This window comes from Loxodonta africana, chromosome 21 (genome assembly GCF_030014295.1).
Source record: "Loxodonta africana isolate mLoxAfr1 chromosome 21, mLoxAfr1.hap2, whole genome shotgun sequence".
In the NCBI taxonomy this organism is placed as follows: domain Eukaryota; kingdom Metazoa; phylum Chordata; class Mammalia; order Proboscidea; family Elephantidae; genus Loxodonta; species Loxodonta africana.
This window is the reverse complement of record NC_087362.1, coordinates 67465625-67486681: the sequence shown is the minus strand read 5'-3', so window position 1 is coordinate 67486681 and position 21057 is coordinate 67465625. Positions and strand designations below refer to the sequence as shown.

The following is a 21057-nucleotide window of genomic DNA, read 5'->3' as shown; positions in this document are numbered from 1 at the left end:
GGGATTCATAGGTTTATAAGCCAAACCACATCAGTTGTCATAATTAATGGGAATGGGTGAGATTTATCAGGGAGAGAGTATAGAGTGAGAAGATGGTTCAGGACAGAATCCTGAGGGTGCGTTGATATTTCATACTTGGCTTTTCAGCCCAGCATTCAAGGCCCTCCATAAAATGCCTCCAGCTATATTTGTTACCCACTCCGCAAATCAGGATGCTGTAACCCCATTTCATGTGTTATTTCTCCTTGAACCCTCATTCAGACAGATAGAATTTTAAATTTGTCTTCCCTTGAATCCTCATAGTATTCAAGGCTTTGTGTGATTTTCACACTGAATTGTATTCGAATTATTTGTGTATTTGGCTTGTTTTCTAAAGGGCCAGAGATGTTCAATAAATAATCATTGAATTGAGCATATTTTGGTAAAAATAGTTCTGATATGTTTTTATTTACCCAATAAGTATGCTAAATCAGCCAATAATAGAAAATGCAGGTAAGGAAAGTGAAAATATTGGTACCACCTGTAGTTCTAGCATGTTTTCGTTTGCTGGTGTGTAGCAGTCTCTCAGCCTACATGTGGTAGTGTTGTTGTAATAATAACTTTTGTTATTTCTTGTGTGAGGGTTTTTTGCTCTTTTTGAGGAGGGGGTACATTTCGAAGATGATGGAGATACTTACGAAACCCTGTCATTGAGCACTTTACTTTTAGCATGTGTATGCCTTATTGGCATGAACCCATGGGCTTGGAGGTTTTGATAAGTGGTGTCTCTGGGCTCAGTAATTATATTCCTTTTTTTAATGTTTGTTGAAAATACATACAGCAGAACATATACCAGTTCTACAGTTTCTACACGTACAGTTCATTGTCATCGATTACATTCTTGAAGTTGTGCTTCTCTTCTTGTGGACTTGGCATTTGTGTGTTTATTTAGCCCTGATTTGTATGATTGTGGCTCAGACTGATCTTTGGAGCTTTAGGACTTTGGGGAGGCAACTTGGGGAGGGCAGAGGTAGTCAGCCCACTTGAGAGATTTCTCACCTGGCTTTCCCCAGGCATCTCTGCGTTTATCTGTTCTAAATACATGGGTCTGTGTACAATTTGCTTTTAAAGTAGGTTTAAACTTTTCTTTTGAAAACCTGTTAGCATAAAGCATGGGTCTCTAAAGTATACAGGTTTCACAGCATAATATTTATGATAAAACAGCATTGAATTTGTTATATTTTATCAGCATAGGGACTGTACCTTCATTGGGATTTACCTTTTTATTTTTTTTTTTAAGCTTTTTAAAGATGATATCAGGTATCTGTTGACCATGGACAAATTGTGGCGGAAAAGGAAGCCTCCAGTTCCCTTGGACTGGGCTGAGGTACAGAGTCAAGGTAAAGAAAGGGTACACTTTAGTCTTTGAGATACTTAGGCTGGAAATTACCACACCTAAAGGCCTTAAGTGGCCCTGTTATATCTTGAAAATGGTGTATGTTCATGGGAAGAAATTCAGACAATTCAAAGAAGCATGGTGAAGAAAAATGACTTTAAGTCCCATCACCTAGAGAAAGAGAAGTATTTTAGGGAACATTCTGGTAGTTCACTGCGCAGACACAGACAGTCCTGTGTACACTTTCCGTAAGTGGAGTCATACGATTTAATACTCTAACCCTGCTTTTTTCAGTCAATATTATTTAACTGGTTCCTTATCGATTGACATTTAGTTGTTTCGGATTTTCAGTGAAATAGCTAAAGTGTTCTGACGCGTTCTACATGTGCATACATCACTGTGTTCTTCTGTGATTACCTCTTTAAGATTAGAAGCACATTTATCATTTTAAATATGAAAAACTACCACAATAGTGACTACAGTACTTAGCCCATTCCCTCTCCCCCCATTTTTGTCCCTCCTGTCTCTGAACTGTATTACATTTAATTCATGCACAGCATAGCCTCTGTTGGAATGTAAAGGGTCCCCCAGGAAACCTGGGTTGACAGTTTGGAGCAGTTGTGGACAATATGGGTTACTTAACTTCCTGGACCAGTTTAAGTGTGGTTCTGATAGTGTCCACTTCATGAGTGTTATGTGCTGGGCATGATACTTCTGTACATCATATCCCTTGAGTCCCCCAGTAAACCTGTGAGGTGCACTTGGACCTTTTCCACCTCAATTTTAGCAGTTTTCTTGTACAGATACTTGTAGTGATAATTATTTTAATGGAATTTGTTTTGTTTTGTCAGTTTTTTTATTGGTCAGGTACTGAATTGTTAAATGTGACACAATAAATGAATGATGTTTTAATAGTGAAATTTTTAATATTTCCATAGGTGAAGAAACCAATGCATCAGATCAACAAAATGAACCCCAGTTAGGTCTGAAAGACCAGCAGGTTCTAGATGTAAAGAGCTATGCAAGCCTTTTTTCAAAAAGCATTGAGACTTTGAGGGTTCACTTAGCCGAAAAAGGGGATGGAGCTGAGCTCATATGGGACAAGGTTCGTTTTGATAATGTGTGGCAATTATATAGTAAACGTATATTTCTTCAACTGTAATACAGGCTAGAATTTTTTGGATATCATCTGTTCTACCCGATTTTGAGAAAATATGTTACATTTTGTTTGGCTGTTTTTCATCTCTCGTGATGTGAACTGTAGATGAATTCCAGCGATGCTGTAAAACCTCATTTTAGATTCTGGTCACGTGTGCGTGGTTAAATTATGCTGACTGGAGAAGTGTAAATTTATCGGAGTAAATGTGTCACCAACTTAAGAAGACAGACTCAGACTTCTTGTGTATGTTACATAGATTTGTTAATAGAACTTATGAGAAGCTAATAAAATTTTTGGAGACAGTTGCTCATTAGCCCAGTCTGACCTTGAAAGTATTAAAATTGTCTTTTTATAAAGGCAACCCTCTCAAGGCAAAAATAAGATGTGATTCTTGGAGCGGAAATAGTACTTTATAGTGTTTTGTAGTCAGATGTCATATTTTGAGATTTGTATGAGTTGATTTTGCTTAATTTTTATTGTGGTCGATATCTTTTGTGGCTGTAAGTGATTTGTCTGATAAAGGTTATATATTCCTACAAAGGTGAAGATTTGTCCTGGGCTTTAAAGGGAAAAGAATTTGGCCACTTTTGGAAACCTAAGATAGCAAGTGTGTGTGCAAATTTTAGAACTTGGTTGAATCAGACATCCAAAATGAAGCTAGTAAATTTAGATTCTTGTGGATTCTTCTAAACATAAGTTTGGGGTTTATGTTCTTTAAAGCATATTTTGTAAAAATATTTTCATTATTATTAGTAATTTGTGAAGTTGTCATCGTACATAAGGGCTAAATAAAGGACCCTCAGAACTGGGAATTGTTACCCTGTGTGAGTGATGGCTGTGATTAGCAAACTGCCTAGCGGGCGCTGTGTTGGGTACTTAGTCCTCACTACGACGGTATGAGACGTGGATATGATTTTTGCTGTTTAAGAGGTGAAAGAATTTTGGCTTCAGGGAGGCTATCACTGACTGACGGTTGCACAGCTTGCTCACAAGCATATATAAAAGAACCCACATCCAGTCAAGCTGTTTCTTCTGTACTGTGGTGCTTTTGAATTCCAGTCTAAGGTAGTATCTCTGTTCAGTGCAGGAAGCCTTGCTGAAATCTAATTAAAGAGATGAGGATATAGTTTTAGGAAGAATGCAAATAGTAAACGGAAAGTTTTAATGTGTGGCCGTATCTGAGAAACAGCATATATAGAAGGAAACTGGTGTACGTGGAGGGAGTTTGGAGGAGGGGGAGCCCAAAGGCAAGATTTCTGGGGAGGCATGTATCCGATTACTAGAAATGTATATTCTGCTGGTGGCACAATGGTTAAGCGCTCAGCTGCTAACCAAGAGGCTGGTGGTTCGAATCCACCAGCCACTCCATGGGAGAAATCACCTGGTGAACTGTTTCTGTAAATATTATGGCCTGGGAAACCCTATAGGAAACCCTGGTGGCATAGTGGTTAAGTGCTACAGCTGAGAACCAAAGGGTTGGCAGTTCAGATCCGCCAGGCGCTCCTTGGAAACTCTAAGGGGCAGTTCTACTCTGGCCTATAGGGTCGCTATGAGTCGGAATCGAATCGACGGCACTGGGTGGGTGGTGTGGTGTGGGAAACCCTATGGGGCAGTTCTAATCTGTCACGAAGGATTGCCGTGAGTCACAGTCGACTCAGTGGCACACAACAACATATGCTGCTGCTCAGATGGAGTAGTCCAGGCTTTTATGAGGCTTTAGTGAAATAGCTTTCTCAGAACAATCTCTGCCTCCTTGCTTGGATTCTGTGTGTGTCAGGCAACATTCTCATTACCGACTGATAGCCAGGAGAGCGTTGCCATTGTCAGTGAGTGGAGTTGGTCTCTCATGCGTTTGCTTAAGCAGGAGTGATTTCTTGGAAGCCTGATGGCTCTTGGTGCTCTTGTCAACCTGCATTTCTGGGTCAGAGCAGCTGCTGATGAGACCCTGCCCTACTCATTAAGCCTTACTGTAAGCCCAGCCTGACCCGCCTCTCCTTCAAGCCCTTCCCTTGTTCTGGTTGACTGTGTGTGATGTTACAAGCATGTGAAAGTATTCTGAAAGTTAAGGCTTTGTCAGAGTAGTAAATCTGTGGGAAGACTTGTTCAGTTGTTGATATTATTGGCAGGATGACCCGTCTGCGATGGATTTTGTCACCTCTGCCGCAAACCTCAGAATGCATATTTTCAGTATGAATATGAAGAGCAGATTTGATATAAAATGTAAGTTATTTTATATTTGAATCTTTATCATCCAGACTTCAGAGTTGCTTTTCCTTTTTTAAGAACTAAACATGTTCACCTTCCCCAGCAATGGCAGGGAACATCATTCCTGCAGTCGCAACAACAAATGCAGTGATCGCTGGGCTGATAGTACTTGAAGGGCTGAAGATCCTCGCAGGGAAAATAGACCAATGTAGGGCGGTGAGTATTCTGTTGGCGTTTTTTTTTTTCCAACCTCTTTTTTAAAGGAAGTTATAAAAAGCACTTTAAATAGACAATTTTCAGTATTCAAACAATAAAATTGGCTTAAAGCAATGGAAAAGTAATTTTTCCAGTTATCCTGTGAGTGCATGTTTAGCGCTAAGCCGTGTAGAAATAACCACAGAAAGGAAAGCACAGTTGCTTCTCTTAGGTTTGTCTGGTCAGTGGAAGCAGGAGTTGGTTCGCCTCTCATATTCCCAGTTTCACTGAGTTCTTGGATGAACTCATTCTCTGGATCCTTACATTAGGAAGTCCCCTCCCCCCTGGTGGCGTAGTGGTTAAGAGCTACGGCTGCTAACCAAAGGGTTGGCAGTTTGAATCTACCAGGTGCTCCTTGGAAACTCTATGGGGTAGTTCTTCTCTGTCCTATAGGGTCGCTATGAGTCAGAATCAACTTGACGGCGCTGGGTTTTGTTTTTGTTCTTCCCCCGCAATTGTTTTTCAATTATAAGAGTTCTCTATGGTTTTTAAGTTTTGCTTGGTCATTTTATAGTCTCTCCTGTTTTATTTTAAAATTATATTCTTTAGTAAATGTTAATATCTGAAATCTTTATAGGTGAGTCTGCTGTCATTTCTGCTCTCTCATGGTGACTTGTTTACTTGTGTGTTACGTAGTTCATGGTTTTTTGTGTTTTTTTTACTGAATTAGTGTTTGTTAGAATTGTATCTGTGGTAATTCTTTAAGGATCCATCGAAGTGTTTAAGGTGTGTTTCTTCAAAGAGGATTTGTGTTTACATCTGGGTGCCTTGGGTACTGTCAATCTGGGACCACTTTTAAATTCTCTACTTTATGTTTTTTAACCCATATTACTTATACAGGTTTGTTGTCTGAATATATATATGTGTGTATATATATATAAATACATGTGTGTGTGTTCAGACAGCAAATCTGCACGAGAGCTATCTCACTGTAATGAATTCTAAGAAGACATTTCTCCTCTCCTCTGAGCATCGAAGTACAGTTTTTGTTGCTATTTCTTTCTGTGGCGAAGATATTTTTCTTCTCTTCTCCATTCTCCTCCCCTTCCAAGTCCTTGCTTTATGTAAGGGTCTCCTGTTGTCTTAGTTACCTAGTGCTGCTATAACAGAAATACCACAATTAGATGATTTAATAGACAGAAATTTATTTTCTCATAACTTAGGAGGCTAGAAGTCTGAATTCAGTACACTGGCTCTAGGGGAAGGCTTTTTCTCTCTGCCAGCTCTAGGGGAAGGTCATTGTCTCTTTTCAGCTTCTGTCCTAGGTTCCTTGGCCATCTTCATGTGGCAGGGCATCTCTCTTCCCCATTTGTGCTGCCCTGCTTCTGTGCTTAATCTGCTCTTTTTGTATCTCGAAAGTAATTGTCCTAAGACATACTTATAGCTCATTAACACAAAAAAGAAAACCCCATTCCAAAATGGGATTACATCCACAGGTATAAGGGTAAAGATTTACAACACATAATTTTGGGGGGGGGGCACAATTCAATCCGTAACATTTATTATAAGAGTTCATAAAGGGCTAGGTTTTAACTTTTAAGACTAGAGCAACTCTGGAGTCTTGCCTCCATTCTATATTAAACTTGAGTGTCTGAAGGTAATTTGCTTTCTTACCAAGTCAGCAATGCAAAAAAAACTTCCTTAGGGAAACAGTTCATTTACAATAGCATCTAAGAGAGTAAAATACCTAGGGATAAATTTAAGCAGGGATGTAAAGGACTTACACAATGAAAACTATAAAACACTGGTGAGAGAGATTAAGGAAGATTTGAATGGAAAGATGTTCCATGTTCATGGATTGGAAGACTTAATACTGTTAAGATGTCAGTACTATCCAAAGCAATATATAGATTCAACGCAGTCCCGATCAAAATTCCAACAGCCTTTACAGAAATGGGAAAACCAATCTTCAACTTTCTGTGGAATGGCAAGGGTCCCCAAATAGCTAAAACAAAGTTAAATGAGAAGAACAAAGTTGGATGACTCACACTTCATAATATTCCAACATATTATGCAGCTATAGTGATCAAGACTGCCTGATGCTGGTTTAACATTAGATAAGCAGACCAATGCAATAGAATGGAGAGTCCAGAAGTAAACCCACACATCTGTGGTCAAGTGATTTTTGACAAGGATGCTAAGTCCATTCAACGGGGAAAGATGAGTCTCCTCAATAAACGGTGTTGGGAAAACTGGATTTCCACATGAAAAAAATGAAGCAGGATCCATGCCTCACACCACGCGTAGAAACACATTAAAAATGAATTAAGGACCCAAATGTGCAACCTAAAACCATAAAATTCTTAGAAGAAAATGTAGAGGCAACACTGTCAGGCTTAGCTTTTAACAGTGGATTATCTAATATAACAAAAGCACAAACAGACAAATAAATGAGACCTCATAAAAATTGAAAAATTTGTTCATCCAAAGACTTAAACAAAAAAGTGAAAAGACAAGCTATGAACTAGGAGAATATCTTGGGAAACCACATATCCAGTAAGACTCTAATAACCAAAACTGGAACAATTTAACAAAGACAGATAAAACCTAATCATAAAATGGGCAAAGAATTTGAACAGACATTTCATCAGAGAAGACATTCAGGTGCCTGCTGAACACATCAAAAGACGCTTAACATCGTTAGCCATCATAAAGATGCAAATCAAAACCACCACGAGATACCATTTCACTGCAAACAAAATAATGAGTGTTGGTAAGAATGTGGGGAAATTGGAACCCTTATTTATCCATTGCTGTTGGGAATACAAAAGGGTACAGTTATTGTGGAAAACAGTATAGTGGTTTCTGAAAAAACTAAAACTCCCAAACCCATTGCTTTTGAGTCGATTCAGGCTCATAACGACCCTATAGGACAGAGTAGAACTGCCCCCATAGGATTTCCAATGCTGTCATCTTGATGGAACTAGACCACCACATCTTTCTTCTGTGGAGCTGCTAGTGGGTTCAAACCACCAACCTTTTGGTTAGCAGCCAAAGTCTTAACCACTGCACCACCAGTTCTAGAACTACCATATGACCTGGCGTAATAGGTATATACCCAAAAGACTTGAAAGCAGAGACTTGACAAGAGTGTCAAGAGAAGCTTGTGCACCAGTGTTCATTGCAGCACTATTCGTAATAGCCCCAAGGTGTAAAAATACAACGCAGTACTACTCAGCCAGGAGAAGTGATGTCTTTGTTGTTATTGTTGAGAATATACACAGCAAAATATTACAACAGTTCAACCATTTCTGCATGAACAATTTAGTGACATTGATAACATCGTTTGAATTCTCACCCTCCTTTTCTGAGTTGTCCCTCCCTTATTTACATAAACTTTATGTCAGTTTGATCCCATATTCATAGTTCTTAAAAGAGCATATTGCTCAAGGCTGACTTTTTAATTTTTTTACTACTAAGCGAAACTATTGTTTGGTTTTAAAAAGACTTCAGGGAATATTTTTGGTTCAAGGTTTAAAGATTATCTCAGGGCAGTAGTTAACAGGTACATCCACCCTCCGTGGCTCTAAATCTAGAGGCTATGAGAATTTGAAATTAGGTTCTGCATATTCCCCCTTTTGATCAAGATCCTTCTGTGGAATCTTTGATCAAAATGTTCAGTAATGGTAGCCGGGCAGCATCTAGTTCTTCTGATCTCATGGCAAAGGAGGCAGTTGTTCGTGGAGGTAATTAGCCACGCATTTCATTTCCTCCTACTATACCTGGCTCTCCTTCTTCCTCTGTTACTCCCAATGAATAGAGACCAATTGTGACTTAGATGGCCACTTGCAAGCTTTTAAGACCCAGACACTATGCAACGAACTCAGAGGTAGAACAGAAGCACTAAACACATTATTAATAGGCCAGTTACCTGGGATGTCCCATGAGGTGTTTTGTTGTACATAAGCAGGCTCAACAGCCACTCTGTGTGTGTGTGTGTGTGTGTGTGTGTGTGTGTGTGTGTGTTTGTCATCGTAAATATGTTTTATCACACAACTTTTGCCAATTCAGCTTGTTAACAAGTGTAGAACTTACTGACAGCCATTACAATAGTTGGCTGTGCAAACCTACCCTGATTAGTGTAATTTTTTTCATCACTGTTAACCCCCTTCCTTCCTCCCTCCCACCCCTGCTAATCACTAATAAACTTTGGTCTGTATGTGTACATTTGCCTTTTCTTGTCTTTTTATATGTATGAGGTCATATTTGTCCTTTTGTGACGGACTTAGTTTACTCAGCATAATGTCTTCCAGCTCCATTCATACTGTAATGTTTATCAAGACTTATTTCTCCTGCTGGCTGAGTAGTATTCCATTGTATGTATGTACCACGTTTTGTTTATCCATTCGTCTGTTGGTGGACATTTAGGTTGTTTCCACTTTAGACTGTTGTCTTTTTAAGTCTCTGCTTTCAAATCTTTCGGGTATATGCCTCGAAGTGGAATCATAGGGTCATATGGAGTTTTTTAGTTTTGAGTTTATGGTAGTTCTATTTTTTAGTTTTTTTTAGAAACCGACACATTGTTTTCCACAACAACTGTACCATTTTGCATTCCCACCAGCAATGGATAACGGGTCCGGAAGTGAAGTCTTTATATATGCTGTAATGTGGGTGGAGCTTGAAGACACTATGCTGAGTTACAGACAAGCCCGTCACAAAAGGGCAGATATTATACGGCCTTTCTTATATAAAAAGACAAAAAAAAGGCAAATGTATAGAGACGTGGTTACTGGGGAGGGGAGAATATTGCTTACGCAGTACTGAGTTTCAGTTTATGGTAATGGGAAGATCTCATTGATTGAGGGTAGGGTTACACAACCGATGATTTTGAGTGCTGTCAGTAAGTCGTATACCTGTAGAAACTTGAGTTGGCACAAGTCGAGTGATAGACATACTTATGACAATGACCTCAAAAAAGAAGTAGCTGCTGAGGCTGCTTCTGTGCATCCATATACCTTGTGGGATTAGGTTTCTTGGTTTGGAGGCTTAGGGTTGCTTCATGGGACATCCCAGTTAATTGGCCTAATAACATGTTTAGGTGCTTCTGTTCTGCCTCCTAGTTCTTTGCGTAGTGCCTGGGATCTTAAAAGCTTGCAAGCAGCCATCCAAGGCACAACAGTTGGTCTGTATTCACCTGGAGCAACAGAGGAAGGAGGAGAGTCAGGAATAGGAGGCAGAAATGGAATGTGTGGCTAATTGCGTCCATGAACAACTGCCTCCTTTGCCATGAGACCAGAAGTGGATGGTGCCCAGCTACCACTACTGAACATTTTGAGCACAGATTCTATTGAAGAATCAAAAGGGGGAAATATGCAGACCTGAATTTCAAATTCTTGTAGATTTCAGGCTTTCTGGAGCCATGGAGGCTGGATGAACCCCTGAAACTGTTGCCCTGTGTACTCTTTAAACCTTAAACCAAAAATATCCCCTGAAGTCTTTCAAACCAAACAGTAGTTTAGCATAACTGGTTAAAAAAAAAAAAAGAAGTCTGCCTTAAGCATTATGCTCCTTTAAGAACTATCTGTATGGAGTCAAATTGACAACAGCAGCTGGGAAGATTAGACAGGAACCTTAGGGGCAGTGAGGTTGTTAATGGAGGAGGAACAACTCAGAAAAGGATGAGAATGGCTGCACAACTAGGAGGATGTAATCAGTGTCACCGAACTGAACATGCACGGATCGTTGAATTAGATATTTTGCTGTGTATATTCTCAACAACAAGAAAATAAATTTTTCTTTTTAATTTTCCAATAAATTTTGTAGTCACTATCTTCAGCTGTTTTCAGAGGGAAGTGGGGTGGAGTGGAGGTGTGGTAAGGTTTTTTTTTACTATAATGTTGAGATAAAAGGACCCATTCATTTACTTCCTGGAATTTCTTTTTTAAAAAAACTAGTCTGTAGTGGTACACTTTTGTTTTGTTTTTCTTGAAATTTTAGGTTAAAGGAGTGCAGAAAAATTTTGCCAGTCTGCCATTTTGACTCAGTTTGTGTGTTAATTTATTTTGCATGTCATTATTTTTAATTTCCAAGAGTTTCTGTTTTTCATTACTGTCATTTCATAGCAGCCTGAACTCATCCTGTAGCTGTGTTATCCCTTGGAGCACACAGACATGGCTTGTTTCAGACTAAAGAGTCTACTATTTCCTGTAATGTCCTTCTGGTTTCTTTGCCTGGTCAGTTCCGTCTCTGTCTTGGGCTGTTACTGATTCTCGTTATCTGGATTTCATTTGTTTATAAATTAATATTAGAATGGATTAATAGAGCTAGCTTGAGTAGTAATAGTGTTAGTAATTGTTTTCATCACTGTTGATTTCCTGGCATACTTCCAGTGAAGGCCAAGATCAAATAAATCCTTCTGTACTTCCTTCATTGTACCCACTTAGCCTGTCCAGTTTTTTTTTTTTTCCAGACCTACCATGCTACTAGTATTCCCTGTGGAGATTGGCTCCAGGTGGGCTTCTCTCAAGATACCCCTTTGGGCTTGAAGGAGTCTGTGGGGCCCTCCCCTTAGAATTAAATCACGTTAGCAGATAACACCACACGGAAGTCATGGGATGAGGATTTGTATATCAGCCTCCAATGTTCTCATGACATTTGTTCCATCTTTTTTTTTAACAGCTTCACTGAAATGTTGTTCACATACCATAAACGCACCCATTTAAAGTAGTAGCTTTAGTATAGTTACAGAATTGTGCAGCCATTGCCCTGGTCAATTTTAGAACATTTTTGTTATCCTAAAAAGAAACTCTGCATACCTTAGCTACCACCCCCAGCGCTAGATAACCACTAATCTGCTCTGTCTGTAGAGATTTGCCCCTTCTGAACGTTTCATATAAATAGAATCATACAGTATGGGCTCCTTTGTGATCATATTGAACCTTGCTAGTATTCTTCAAACTTCGTAGTGTTGGGGCCTTCCTTAATTTCATTGGAAGCAGAGGGTTTTTTAACTGCCTTGACTCACATATTTTTGTTTGGGTATCAGGGAAATGGTAAATAGGCACTCACAGTACCAGAAACACATTATTTCTTTCCCAATTATGTAAATGTTAACATCATAGAAAATTTAAACAGGTAGTCACATTGATTTGTGAAGGCATTGTCATTAGCTTGTCTGGTCAAGAGGTCTGCTTAAAATTGATAAAGGGAAGACTATCCAGAAGCTGATTTTCTGATGGCACCAGAAACTAGTATGACTGGGCCCTTACTCTTGCCAGATCAGACTGCAAACGAGCCTGGAGTCATTGATACAAGGGGATCTTTTCAATAAACCCAGCCTTTTTCAACAGCTGATATGAAACAAAGGTTGAAAGATTGGCCTCTTAAGAAGGTCATGATTTTCCTTATCCTTCCTGCCATCTGGGAAGGAATATTAAAGTCTTTTTTTTTTTTTTTTTTTTAATTGGATGTTCAATTAACAAGATTTTTGATCAAATGGTTTATAAAATTGTAACTCATGTTTCTGATTTTTGCTTGTGTTTTTGTCTCCTCCAAAGATTTTTTTGAATAAACAACCAAACCCAAGGAAGAAGCTCCTTGTGCCTTGTGCACTGGATCCTCCCAACCCCAATTGTTACGTATGTGCCAGCAAGCCAGAGGTGACTGTACGACTGAACGTCCATAAAGTGACTGTGCTCACGTTACAAGATAAGGTAAACGGCGGGACTGCACAGGGTTCTCCGTTTCCCTTCTTTCAAGTTCCTTTTTTCCTTTTACAGTGTTACTGTGTTAAAAACTCAATGCCACATATTTACTCTGAAAGACTGTGACTACTGTCGTTTGTTGCTTTACCATCGGAATCCTGCTGGCTTTTCTGTGCGTGGTTCCAGAATATGTGCCTCATACAAAAAAAAGGAATAGGTGTATTTGGCTGAATCTGTACTGTAGGTGGTACAGGTGAATCTCATAGTATCATGGCCAGCAGAAGGAAGGTATCTTTGCTCTTTGTTTCTGGATAGTGGATCTGTTCTGTTATTTGGGGACCAGACAAGAGGTATCCTTGAATGGTGTGGAGGTGGTCCTGGCTGTGTGGGAGTGAGCTAACAAGTTTTGCATGCAGTGTGAATACTTAGATGACGAGGCTCTACATTGCCAGCAGAGCAAAATCCCAATTTCTGGTTTGTATTAAAGTACACGTGTAAATGGCAGGCTATGGGGTGTCTGGATGATGGACAGCCCCCACCACCACCAAATTAAGGGACTCTTGTCAGTCCTTCCTGAAGGTACCTCCTGAGGTGGGAGGAGTAGATCTTTGTGGCCCTGAATGCTGCTTGACAATGAATGGCCTTTCTCCCAGAACTGGTCACACAGGCAGGCTGACTTGACCTTACGTTTTGGAGGGGGAGGGGAGCAGCAAGACTTAGTACACTGGCTAGCAGAGGGTGGTTGCTCCACCTTCTTTCATAGGAAATAATTTCAGTTGGTGTCCACTCATTCTTGGGCTTAAAGGTAATTCCTCTAACTTGTAGGTAATTTGGACCTGTGGCGATTCTCGTTGTCCCATAGAAGCAGATAGGATTTAACAGGAAATCGTGTCTCTTAATGCATCTTAGAATTTAAAGAGCAATGGAAGTTGGGAAGGGGAACGCTGTGTGAGAACCAGGTTCATGAGAAATTTTTCCAATTATAAAACACCTGCCATTGCAAGGTTGGCATGGACCCTAAGTGAGATAAAATATGTCATGTCTAGCTCAGTACTAATCTGCAGGGAAAGATAAAATGCCAAGAGCCAACCAGGGTGTTCTCAGTACCCCATTTGGAGGGAGTTTGTTTAATCTTATCTGCATCAGTGGTCAAACATTCCGTGAATTCCCACTGCTTTTCCTGCTCGCCCTGAAGTATCTTAAAGGACGACTTGACCCCTTGTCAGTAGAAGGGGAAAATAAGCACCTTTATAGAAAAAAAAATTCTGGGTTTTTATTATCTTTAATTCCATATTTTAATATTTGGAATCTTTTTTTCTTGCAGATAGTAAAAGAAAAATTTGCTATGGTAGCACCAGATGTGCAAATTGAAGACGGGAAAGGAACAATCCTAATCTCTTCAGAAGAGGGAGAGACAGAAGGTATTAGACATCACGTTCGCTTACTCCCCTCATTTGCCTAAAGGAAGGAGCGCATGTTAGCTTACCCATTCACTAGATGTTACCCAGTTTCACAGCTGTGGAGTTGAGCCTGAGACAGCTGAAGGGAGGAATGTTTGACCATCACAGAGGCAGGGCCTCCGCAGGGTCACCACAGTCCGAGATTTGGAAGCTACGTGTTGTCACTGTGCCCCAGAGTTGGTCAGGCTCTCTGAACTATTTTTTGATACCCCAGTGCACACATTACTTGGGATTTACAGTGACCACATGCTCTTGTCTGTTGTCAAGGAGCCTCCTTGCCTGCGAGCTAAAGTATGGGTGAGAAGACTGTTACGGCTGTTAGGTCAGAGTGGGGAGGGTAAGGTAAGGCTAGTAGGTGTTTTGTCAAAGAGTGGAGAAGCCTTGGTAGCCGGTCCCTTCTGTGTATCAGAAAACATTGCTGAAAATCAGCACCCAGCTTTGACTCCTGGCTTTCCTTTTCAGACGTTCTAGCAGGTCACGTAGGTAATGCATTGTTATACAAGGTGGTGCACTCCATTTGATTCTTAGTTAGAAGTTTCTTAGTTAGAATCATGGCTGTTACACCCTCTTCAAACTAGTTACTCTGAATAGTCAGTCTTCTTACCTTAGGTTAACGCTTCAGTTGATTTCTCTATATCTTGATTTTTGCCAGTTTACCTTTACTTTGGAAAGCTGGTGGCACTGTTTTACCTACATAGTAAGTTATTCATTTTTAGATTTAGTTTCTTGTCAAATTACTTGGGATATTGGGTCATGTGTAACTGGAAGCCATGTTTTGGTCTGTTTTGGGAGTCAGGTTGAATACTCAGATGTCATTCTAGCCAGCCGTCATCACACACATACACAAAAAAAGCTCATCCATGCCGTTACATTCTTCCCCTTAGTTGAAGAAGAGAGCACCATTGTTAGGCCTATAAATAGGGCTGTTGCCAGGACTCTGGCTTCAGAGATGATGCTGATTAACAAGATGAGAACCCACATGAACTTTTGAACCTGTTGGGTCTAAGGTTTGTGGTGATTGGGAATGTGAAGGAGAGTATATAGGACTGGGCTTGGTGTTAGAAGTCTGTGTAGGAAGCTTCATTCTCCAAAGGCATTCTGGATAGATTAAAAAGTTAAGAATAAATCTATAAACTAGAAGAAACTGTCGGTATATTTTAGATTTCAAAGTTGAAGTTGGGAAGGCTTTTCTAAGTATTTTGCTTTCAAGGAATGAAAGAAACGATAAACACTAAAAAAAAGATTGTTAGATTTTAAACATGATAACCAGAATTTTAAATATATATTCTGTGCTTAGTGTGTGCCAGGCAGTGTGGATATAGGTCAACAGGTTCTACACTGTCTGTGCCCTCGCATAGCAGATATTCTAAAGTTACGGTAAGTAAGGAAATGGACTGAGTGTTGTGAGGAGAGAGCATAAACTGGGGCTGAGATGAGGAAACAGTATTGTAAGTGAGACGTGACTGCTGTTACAGGCCAGCAGAGAGGAACTTTTGACAACACAGAAGAGAGAAAGAATAAGTTAGAAAGGCTTTAGATCGGGTAGAAGGGGGTGGGGACATCAGAAGTTTGGTTGGAGGGATTGTCCTTTACGGGAGTATTTATAATTCATGTAGGTTTATTGAGTGCCAGTGGGTGGCAAGTGCTGCGTGCTACATACTGGGGATGTTAAGATGAAGCAGAGATGACACAGAGGATAGAAGCAGGTTGGAGTAATTATTTTTGGAAGACCTCACCACCACTAGCTCTTGTCTTTATATTAAAAATTTTTTAAGAATCTATACAAATGAGATTTTCTAATTTCTGAATTAAAAAATCTGCTAAGTAGTAGTTTATTGAGGTTGTCACTGATACTGTCTTTGCAAGTAGAACATATTTGTTGTATCTCTAAAAGTTTCCCACTCTTCCAAGACTCTACCATTACTGTGGTTCGAATGGGAGAAGGTTCTCAGAACTTCCCACACTTTGGTCCTCTTGAAGTAGTTTTGGTAGTTGAGTGTCAGTTGAATTCCTAAGTTCCTGCGGTGTGCTTCTGGGCCCTAGGAACACGGCAGACTGTGCGCGCATGGAGCTTACAGTGCTTTAGTGTATTTTAAATGGAGTTGAGCATGTTTAAAACTGACCTGACTGCTCCGTGATGGTATAATTAATTTAAAGTATCTAAATTCCTCTCAAATTTTCTAGCTAATAATCACAAGAAGTTGTCAGAATTTGGAATTAGAAATGGCAGTCGGCTTCAAGCAGATGACTTCCTCCAGGACTACACTTTATTGATTAACATCCTTCATAGGTAGGTATTGTCGTATTTTTAAATGTAAGGAATTATCTGAATATACAAAATTAAGGTAAAGTGGAGGAAAAATGTTGTCTTACCCTAATTCCTTGGAAACCCTGGTGGCGTAGTGGTTAAGTGCTATGGCTGCTAACCAAAGGGTCGACAGTTCGAATCCACCAGGCGCTCCTTGGAGAAACTCTATGGGGTAGTTCTGGTCTGTCCTGTAGGGGGTTGAATGTGGATTATTAGTAAGAAGCCTAAGTTTCATAAACGTACATGATTGAGTCAAAGATAAATATTGCTAGGGTGATCTCTAGCCCCAACTGGACACAGTTTGGATGTAAGTGATGTGATTGTGTTCAGTTGTGAAAGAAAAGGCAACAAAAGGCCACCCATATACGATGGCGTCTAAAAGAGGAAGTATAATTAAGGTGTTGTTTTTTTTTTTAATCATATTTTTTGGCTCTTTTGGAGCAGAACCCCCTTCATAACATGTAAGTCTTTTGTTTGACTTTCATAGATTAAACTTTCATCCGTGTTTTTGGGAACTCATGTACAAAAGCAGGGGGCAGCCTGTAAAGATGGGTTAAACCCCAGAAACCATTTAACTACCCCTAAAACAAATTACTGTGGTCAAGATTGGGTTCTGAGTAGAATATGTAGAATGTTTTTGGCATTGTACTTGATGAAATAAAAGGATACCTTCCTTTTTTATTATAATTTTAGCTCTTTGAAAATAAGAATCCATATATTGAGTGTATGTATGGTATCCCCTGAGCTTTGACGCACATTACCTCTGTGGTGCTCCTTTGCTTCGTCAGTGGTCGTAGCTGTGGTTTCATTTTATAGTGGTGTGGTTCTCTTACAGCGAAGACCTAGCAAAGGATGTTGAATTCGAAGTTGTTGGTGATGCCCCAGAGAAAGTGGGACCCAAACAACCTGAAGATGCTGCCAAAAGCATAACCAATGGCAGTGATGATGGCGCTCAGCCCTCTACGTCCACAGGTGAGTCTTGGCCCCACCCAGCAGGTTGTTGATTACCCACCCAAGCAAGAGTTGTTAGAAACAGTTTGATTTTTTTTATGAACATTGACCATAAGTAGAAATTCATAAAGAGGTGTGTATTGGTTTGGTATTGATTGTTTTAATGGAGCTTTGAATTCATGAACCATGAAGACATTTAAGAGTGAGGGAGAGTCTCATAGAAAATAGAAATATTTTGTCTTTTAATGGGTTTTTACAACTGGAAATATCAGTAGGCTTACAAGTATATAAAGACAATTCATTCCTGAGGTTGTTTTGGATTTTGTACGCCTGTTTCATTTAGGGGCACCAAATCAGTGCATCTGGCTGTTTTGAGCCAACTTGGTAAGTATGGAATTTAAGCATTTCGGAGCTTTTTCAGAACCAGTGTGATTTTGATAAAATATATCAGAGTGGCCTGTTGTCTGGGTGTTTAGTGCTTGACACTTGTGCTTTCCCACATAACTGATTCTGTACTGTCCTCTGATTGGATGTTCACTCCCCTCCACTCACCAGCTTTTCACTTCCCTTTCCTTCCTTTGACCCTGTGTCTTTGGCGTCTTCAGAATATGGTTGTTCTTGATTCTCATGTTGTCTGGGAGTTTTCAAGATGGACTTTGAGACAGTCTAGAGTTTGACCCACCTGTGAGCTGTGGGTTTGTGACCTTTTTTTTCCCCCACTGAAAATAGAAAGGGTCCTTAATCCTTCTGGTTTTTGAAAAGTCATAATTTCAAATGTTCATTTGCTGATCCCCTACTCTAGATAGGTTTCAGAGCGTACAGAAATGAATAAGAAAGGTATTCTGCCTTTAATTGTGATGGAGGAGGGAGGCAAAGCCAACTTCCATGAAAGGTTGAGAGCATGAACTGTGGGAACCCCCACCGTGCGAGTTTGAATCCCATCCTCTGCTCTCCTGTGACATTAGGCAAGTCAGTCTGTGTGTACCTCAGCGTTGTTTTCTGGAAAACAGATAACAGTGTTATCTTCTTTGTAGGGTTGTGTGATGATTAAGTGAGTTGTTATGGGCAAAATGCTCAGAAAAGCTCCTGGCACATTGTAAGTGCTACGTGTGTGTTGTCGTTACTTTTTGTCATCATTACCACCACCATTATTAGGATATGCACGCTCCCCTTCTCTGTTGGAGAAGCCAGAGATAGAAACAAAGAACTGTTATCATTCCTTTGAGTTACATAATGCTCGTTACAGGTGTTTGATTTGATTAGAAAAGACGTAGGTGCTTGTTACATACGAAACACTAAAACAGCACAGAAATACGTAACATGTAAAAGTGAAGTTCCCTCAGGGTGGCCATGCTTAAATGTGGTCTGTGTGAGAATAAGTATCTTTCAATTATAGAAAATATTCATGAGCTGCAAATAACGCCCACACTTAGTCATTTTTTCCTTTTTTTCTGAAATAAGCACAAGAGCAAGATGATGTGCTCATAGTTGATTCGGATGAAGAAGGCCCTTCAGGCAACGCTGCCGTCAGTGAAGAAGAGAGGAGTCTCAAGAGGAAGCTGGATGAGAAGGAGAATGTCAGCGCGAAGAAGCCACGTACAGAACCAACAGACGAGCTCGATGATGTGATAGCATTAGATTGAAGAGAAAACTGCCTCTGAACAGAACCTTATTGCATTAAGTCGTCTGGGCAGAACCAGATTGTTATGTCCTTTGTTCCAAAGGGAAAAAAATTCACACCAATGACTTGAAAACAATTCTGCTCCCTTTGAAAGCATTCATTTTGCTAGAACTATTAGGAACATGACGGTGTGCTGCATTGAAAGTAGGAATATAGTTTTAAAACTTTTTGAACAAAGTGTGTGCATAAACACTCATGAGAGGAAAAAACACGGTGCATGTTGCCTTTTTAATGTAAATACCCTTAGGTATCATTTAATAGTTTTAAAATATTGTGGTTTAGTAAAGTTGATACCTGGTTATAAATATTATGCCTTTATTTTTGGTTAGAAGAAGACTTATTTTTAGCCTAGATCTAACCATTTTCATACTCTGACTGAAACAGGTTCAAAGAAGTATCAAGTGCTATGCATTGAAATGTTTTTAAATGTTAACTGGCACTGTATATTACTGTAAAACAATGTTAACTTACTCAAGTTGTCAGTTTGTACTGCCTGGTATGTCTGTGTAAGAAGCCCAATTTTTGTGTATTGTTACAGTTTCAGGTTATTTATATTTGACATTTTGTAAAACTCAAATACAACTATACTGTTTTTGGACCAAATAAATGTCATCTGCTCACTTGTCACACATGCCTGCACAGTTCACATTTCTGCTGCCTTATTGGGCTGTACATTGTGTGTACTACAGGCATGCTGAATTCTTCCCATTTAAAAAAAATCAACTTTTAATGGGTGTGAAGGTTTAACGAGATCTCCACTGTTTGCCATAGATGAGTACTTTCTAAAATAAAGCTTTTTATGGCAGTGTTGCTTTTTTTATTTGAATTGTCAAGAGTTGGTCTTTTGTTCAGAACATGTTAGTGATCTTTGTCCAGCACCACTAACTTTTAGAGCCTTGGCATTGAGGTGCCCGGAGTAGGGCAGCTTTCCTCTATCCTGTAGTCCTTCCCTGGGTTGCCGCAGTTCACTAGAGTCCCTGGCCAGTCAGCAGCATTCAGCTCTCTCGCCATGGACCTCAGGAAGCCTTGGTCCCCAGGGTACTCTCATCACATCTGAACGTGCCTTGGGTTTTCTGAGAACAAAAACCATTTTCCCTGTCCATACCTGTATAGGGTCACCGTGAGTCGGAATCGACTCGACGGCAGTGGGTGGTGGCTATACCTGTGCCCTGGGTGTTTTTGGCCACAGTTCTTCACTTTTATGTAAGACCTAAATTTCAAATTTAGTAATTCTTTGTATTGCTCCATCTTAGGTAATTCTTACTCTGCCACCCAGCTTATTAACTCTCGCTCCTTGTTTTGTACGCTTTGAACATTCAGCATGTAATGAAAGCCTTCTGACAAATCACTTTGAACAAGACTCTAACCTCATGCTGCTTGAAATCTCCAGGATGGAGCCAGCCTTCTGATAAAGCAGCTGTCAGCAAGCTGAGCGCCACCCACAACTGGGCCCGTGATGCTCGCTCTGCCTTGAGCTTTTTAGATGGCGCTGAATTTTCCTCCAGAAAAAAAAAAAAAATTCCGAGTTATACAACTATGTAAGGAAATGCTCAGAAATGAGCTTAGGTTGACCAGTTGGTGACTGATGATCATCGGAAGCCTTGACTTCTGAAAATCTGTCCAGAATTTTGAAATCCTTTCCATTCTTTACACCTCATCCTGCCTCGTAGACATAATCTTTCACAATGTTTCCAGCATTTTGTGTTCTTTTGATTTTTTTCTCATTTCCAGGCACATGGCATTAGATGCCAGTTAGATCTCTGGATTTGCAGCTCTTTGGGCAGAACTGTAGTTTTTATCTTTGCCACAACTCTGTTACTGCCTTTTCTAGCACGTTCTGTCCATTTTGCTCCTGCTCTTAAAAGTTAGGCACTGGGTTCGGTTTTTTTTTTTTTCTTCTTCTTAAAAGTTAAGGGTTTTCCAGCAAGGCAGATCTGACTACTAGGCACACAGGACTTGCTCAACTAGACAGTAAGCTCAGCAGATCCCAGGCTGCCTTCACAGCTCTGGAGAACGGAGA

At 40.0% G+C, this 21057-nt stretch overlaps 1 protein-coding gene across 2 annotated transcripts in view; it reads left to right on the top strand.

Annotated features, from left to right (window-relative positions):
• The window catches only part of UBA2 (ubiquitin like modifier activating enzyme 2), a 41604-nt gene extending 21741 nt beyond the window's left edge, over positions 1-19863 (top strand). The window contains exons 9-17 of one of the 2 annotated variants that reach the window (XM_003416319.4): positions 1280-1379; positions 2314-2480; positions 4661-4754; positions 4843-4955; positions 12491-12646; positions 13962-14058; positions 16282-16387; positions 17241-17377; positions 18818-19863. In XM_003416319.4, the coding sequence (XP_003416367.2) occupies positions 1280-1379; positions 2314-2480; positions 4661-4754; positions 4843-4955; positions 12491-12646; positions 13962-14058; positions 16282-16387; positions 17241-17377; positions 18818-18999 (1152 nt within the window). In that variant the 3' untranslated portion in view covers positions 19000-19863. The remainder of the gene's footprint in view (positions 1-1279; positions 1380-2313; positions 2481-4660; positions 4755-4842; positions 4956-12490; positions 12647-13961; positions 14059-16281; positions 16388-17240; positions 17378-18817) is intronic. The other variant, XM_023555623.2, reaches the window with a different exon arrangement.
• The last annotated feature ends 1194 nt before the right edge of the window (positions 19864-21057 follow it).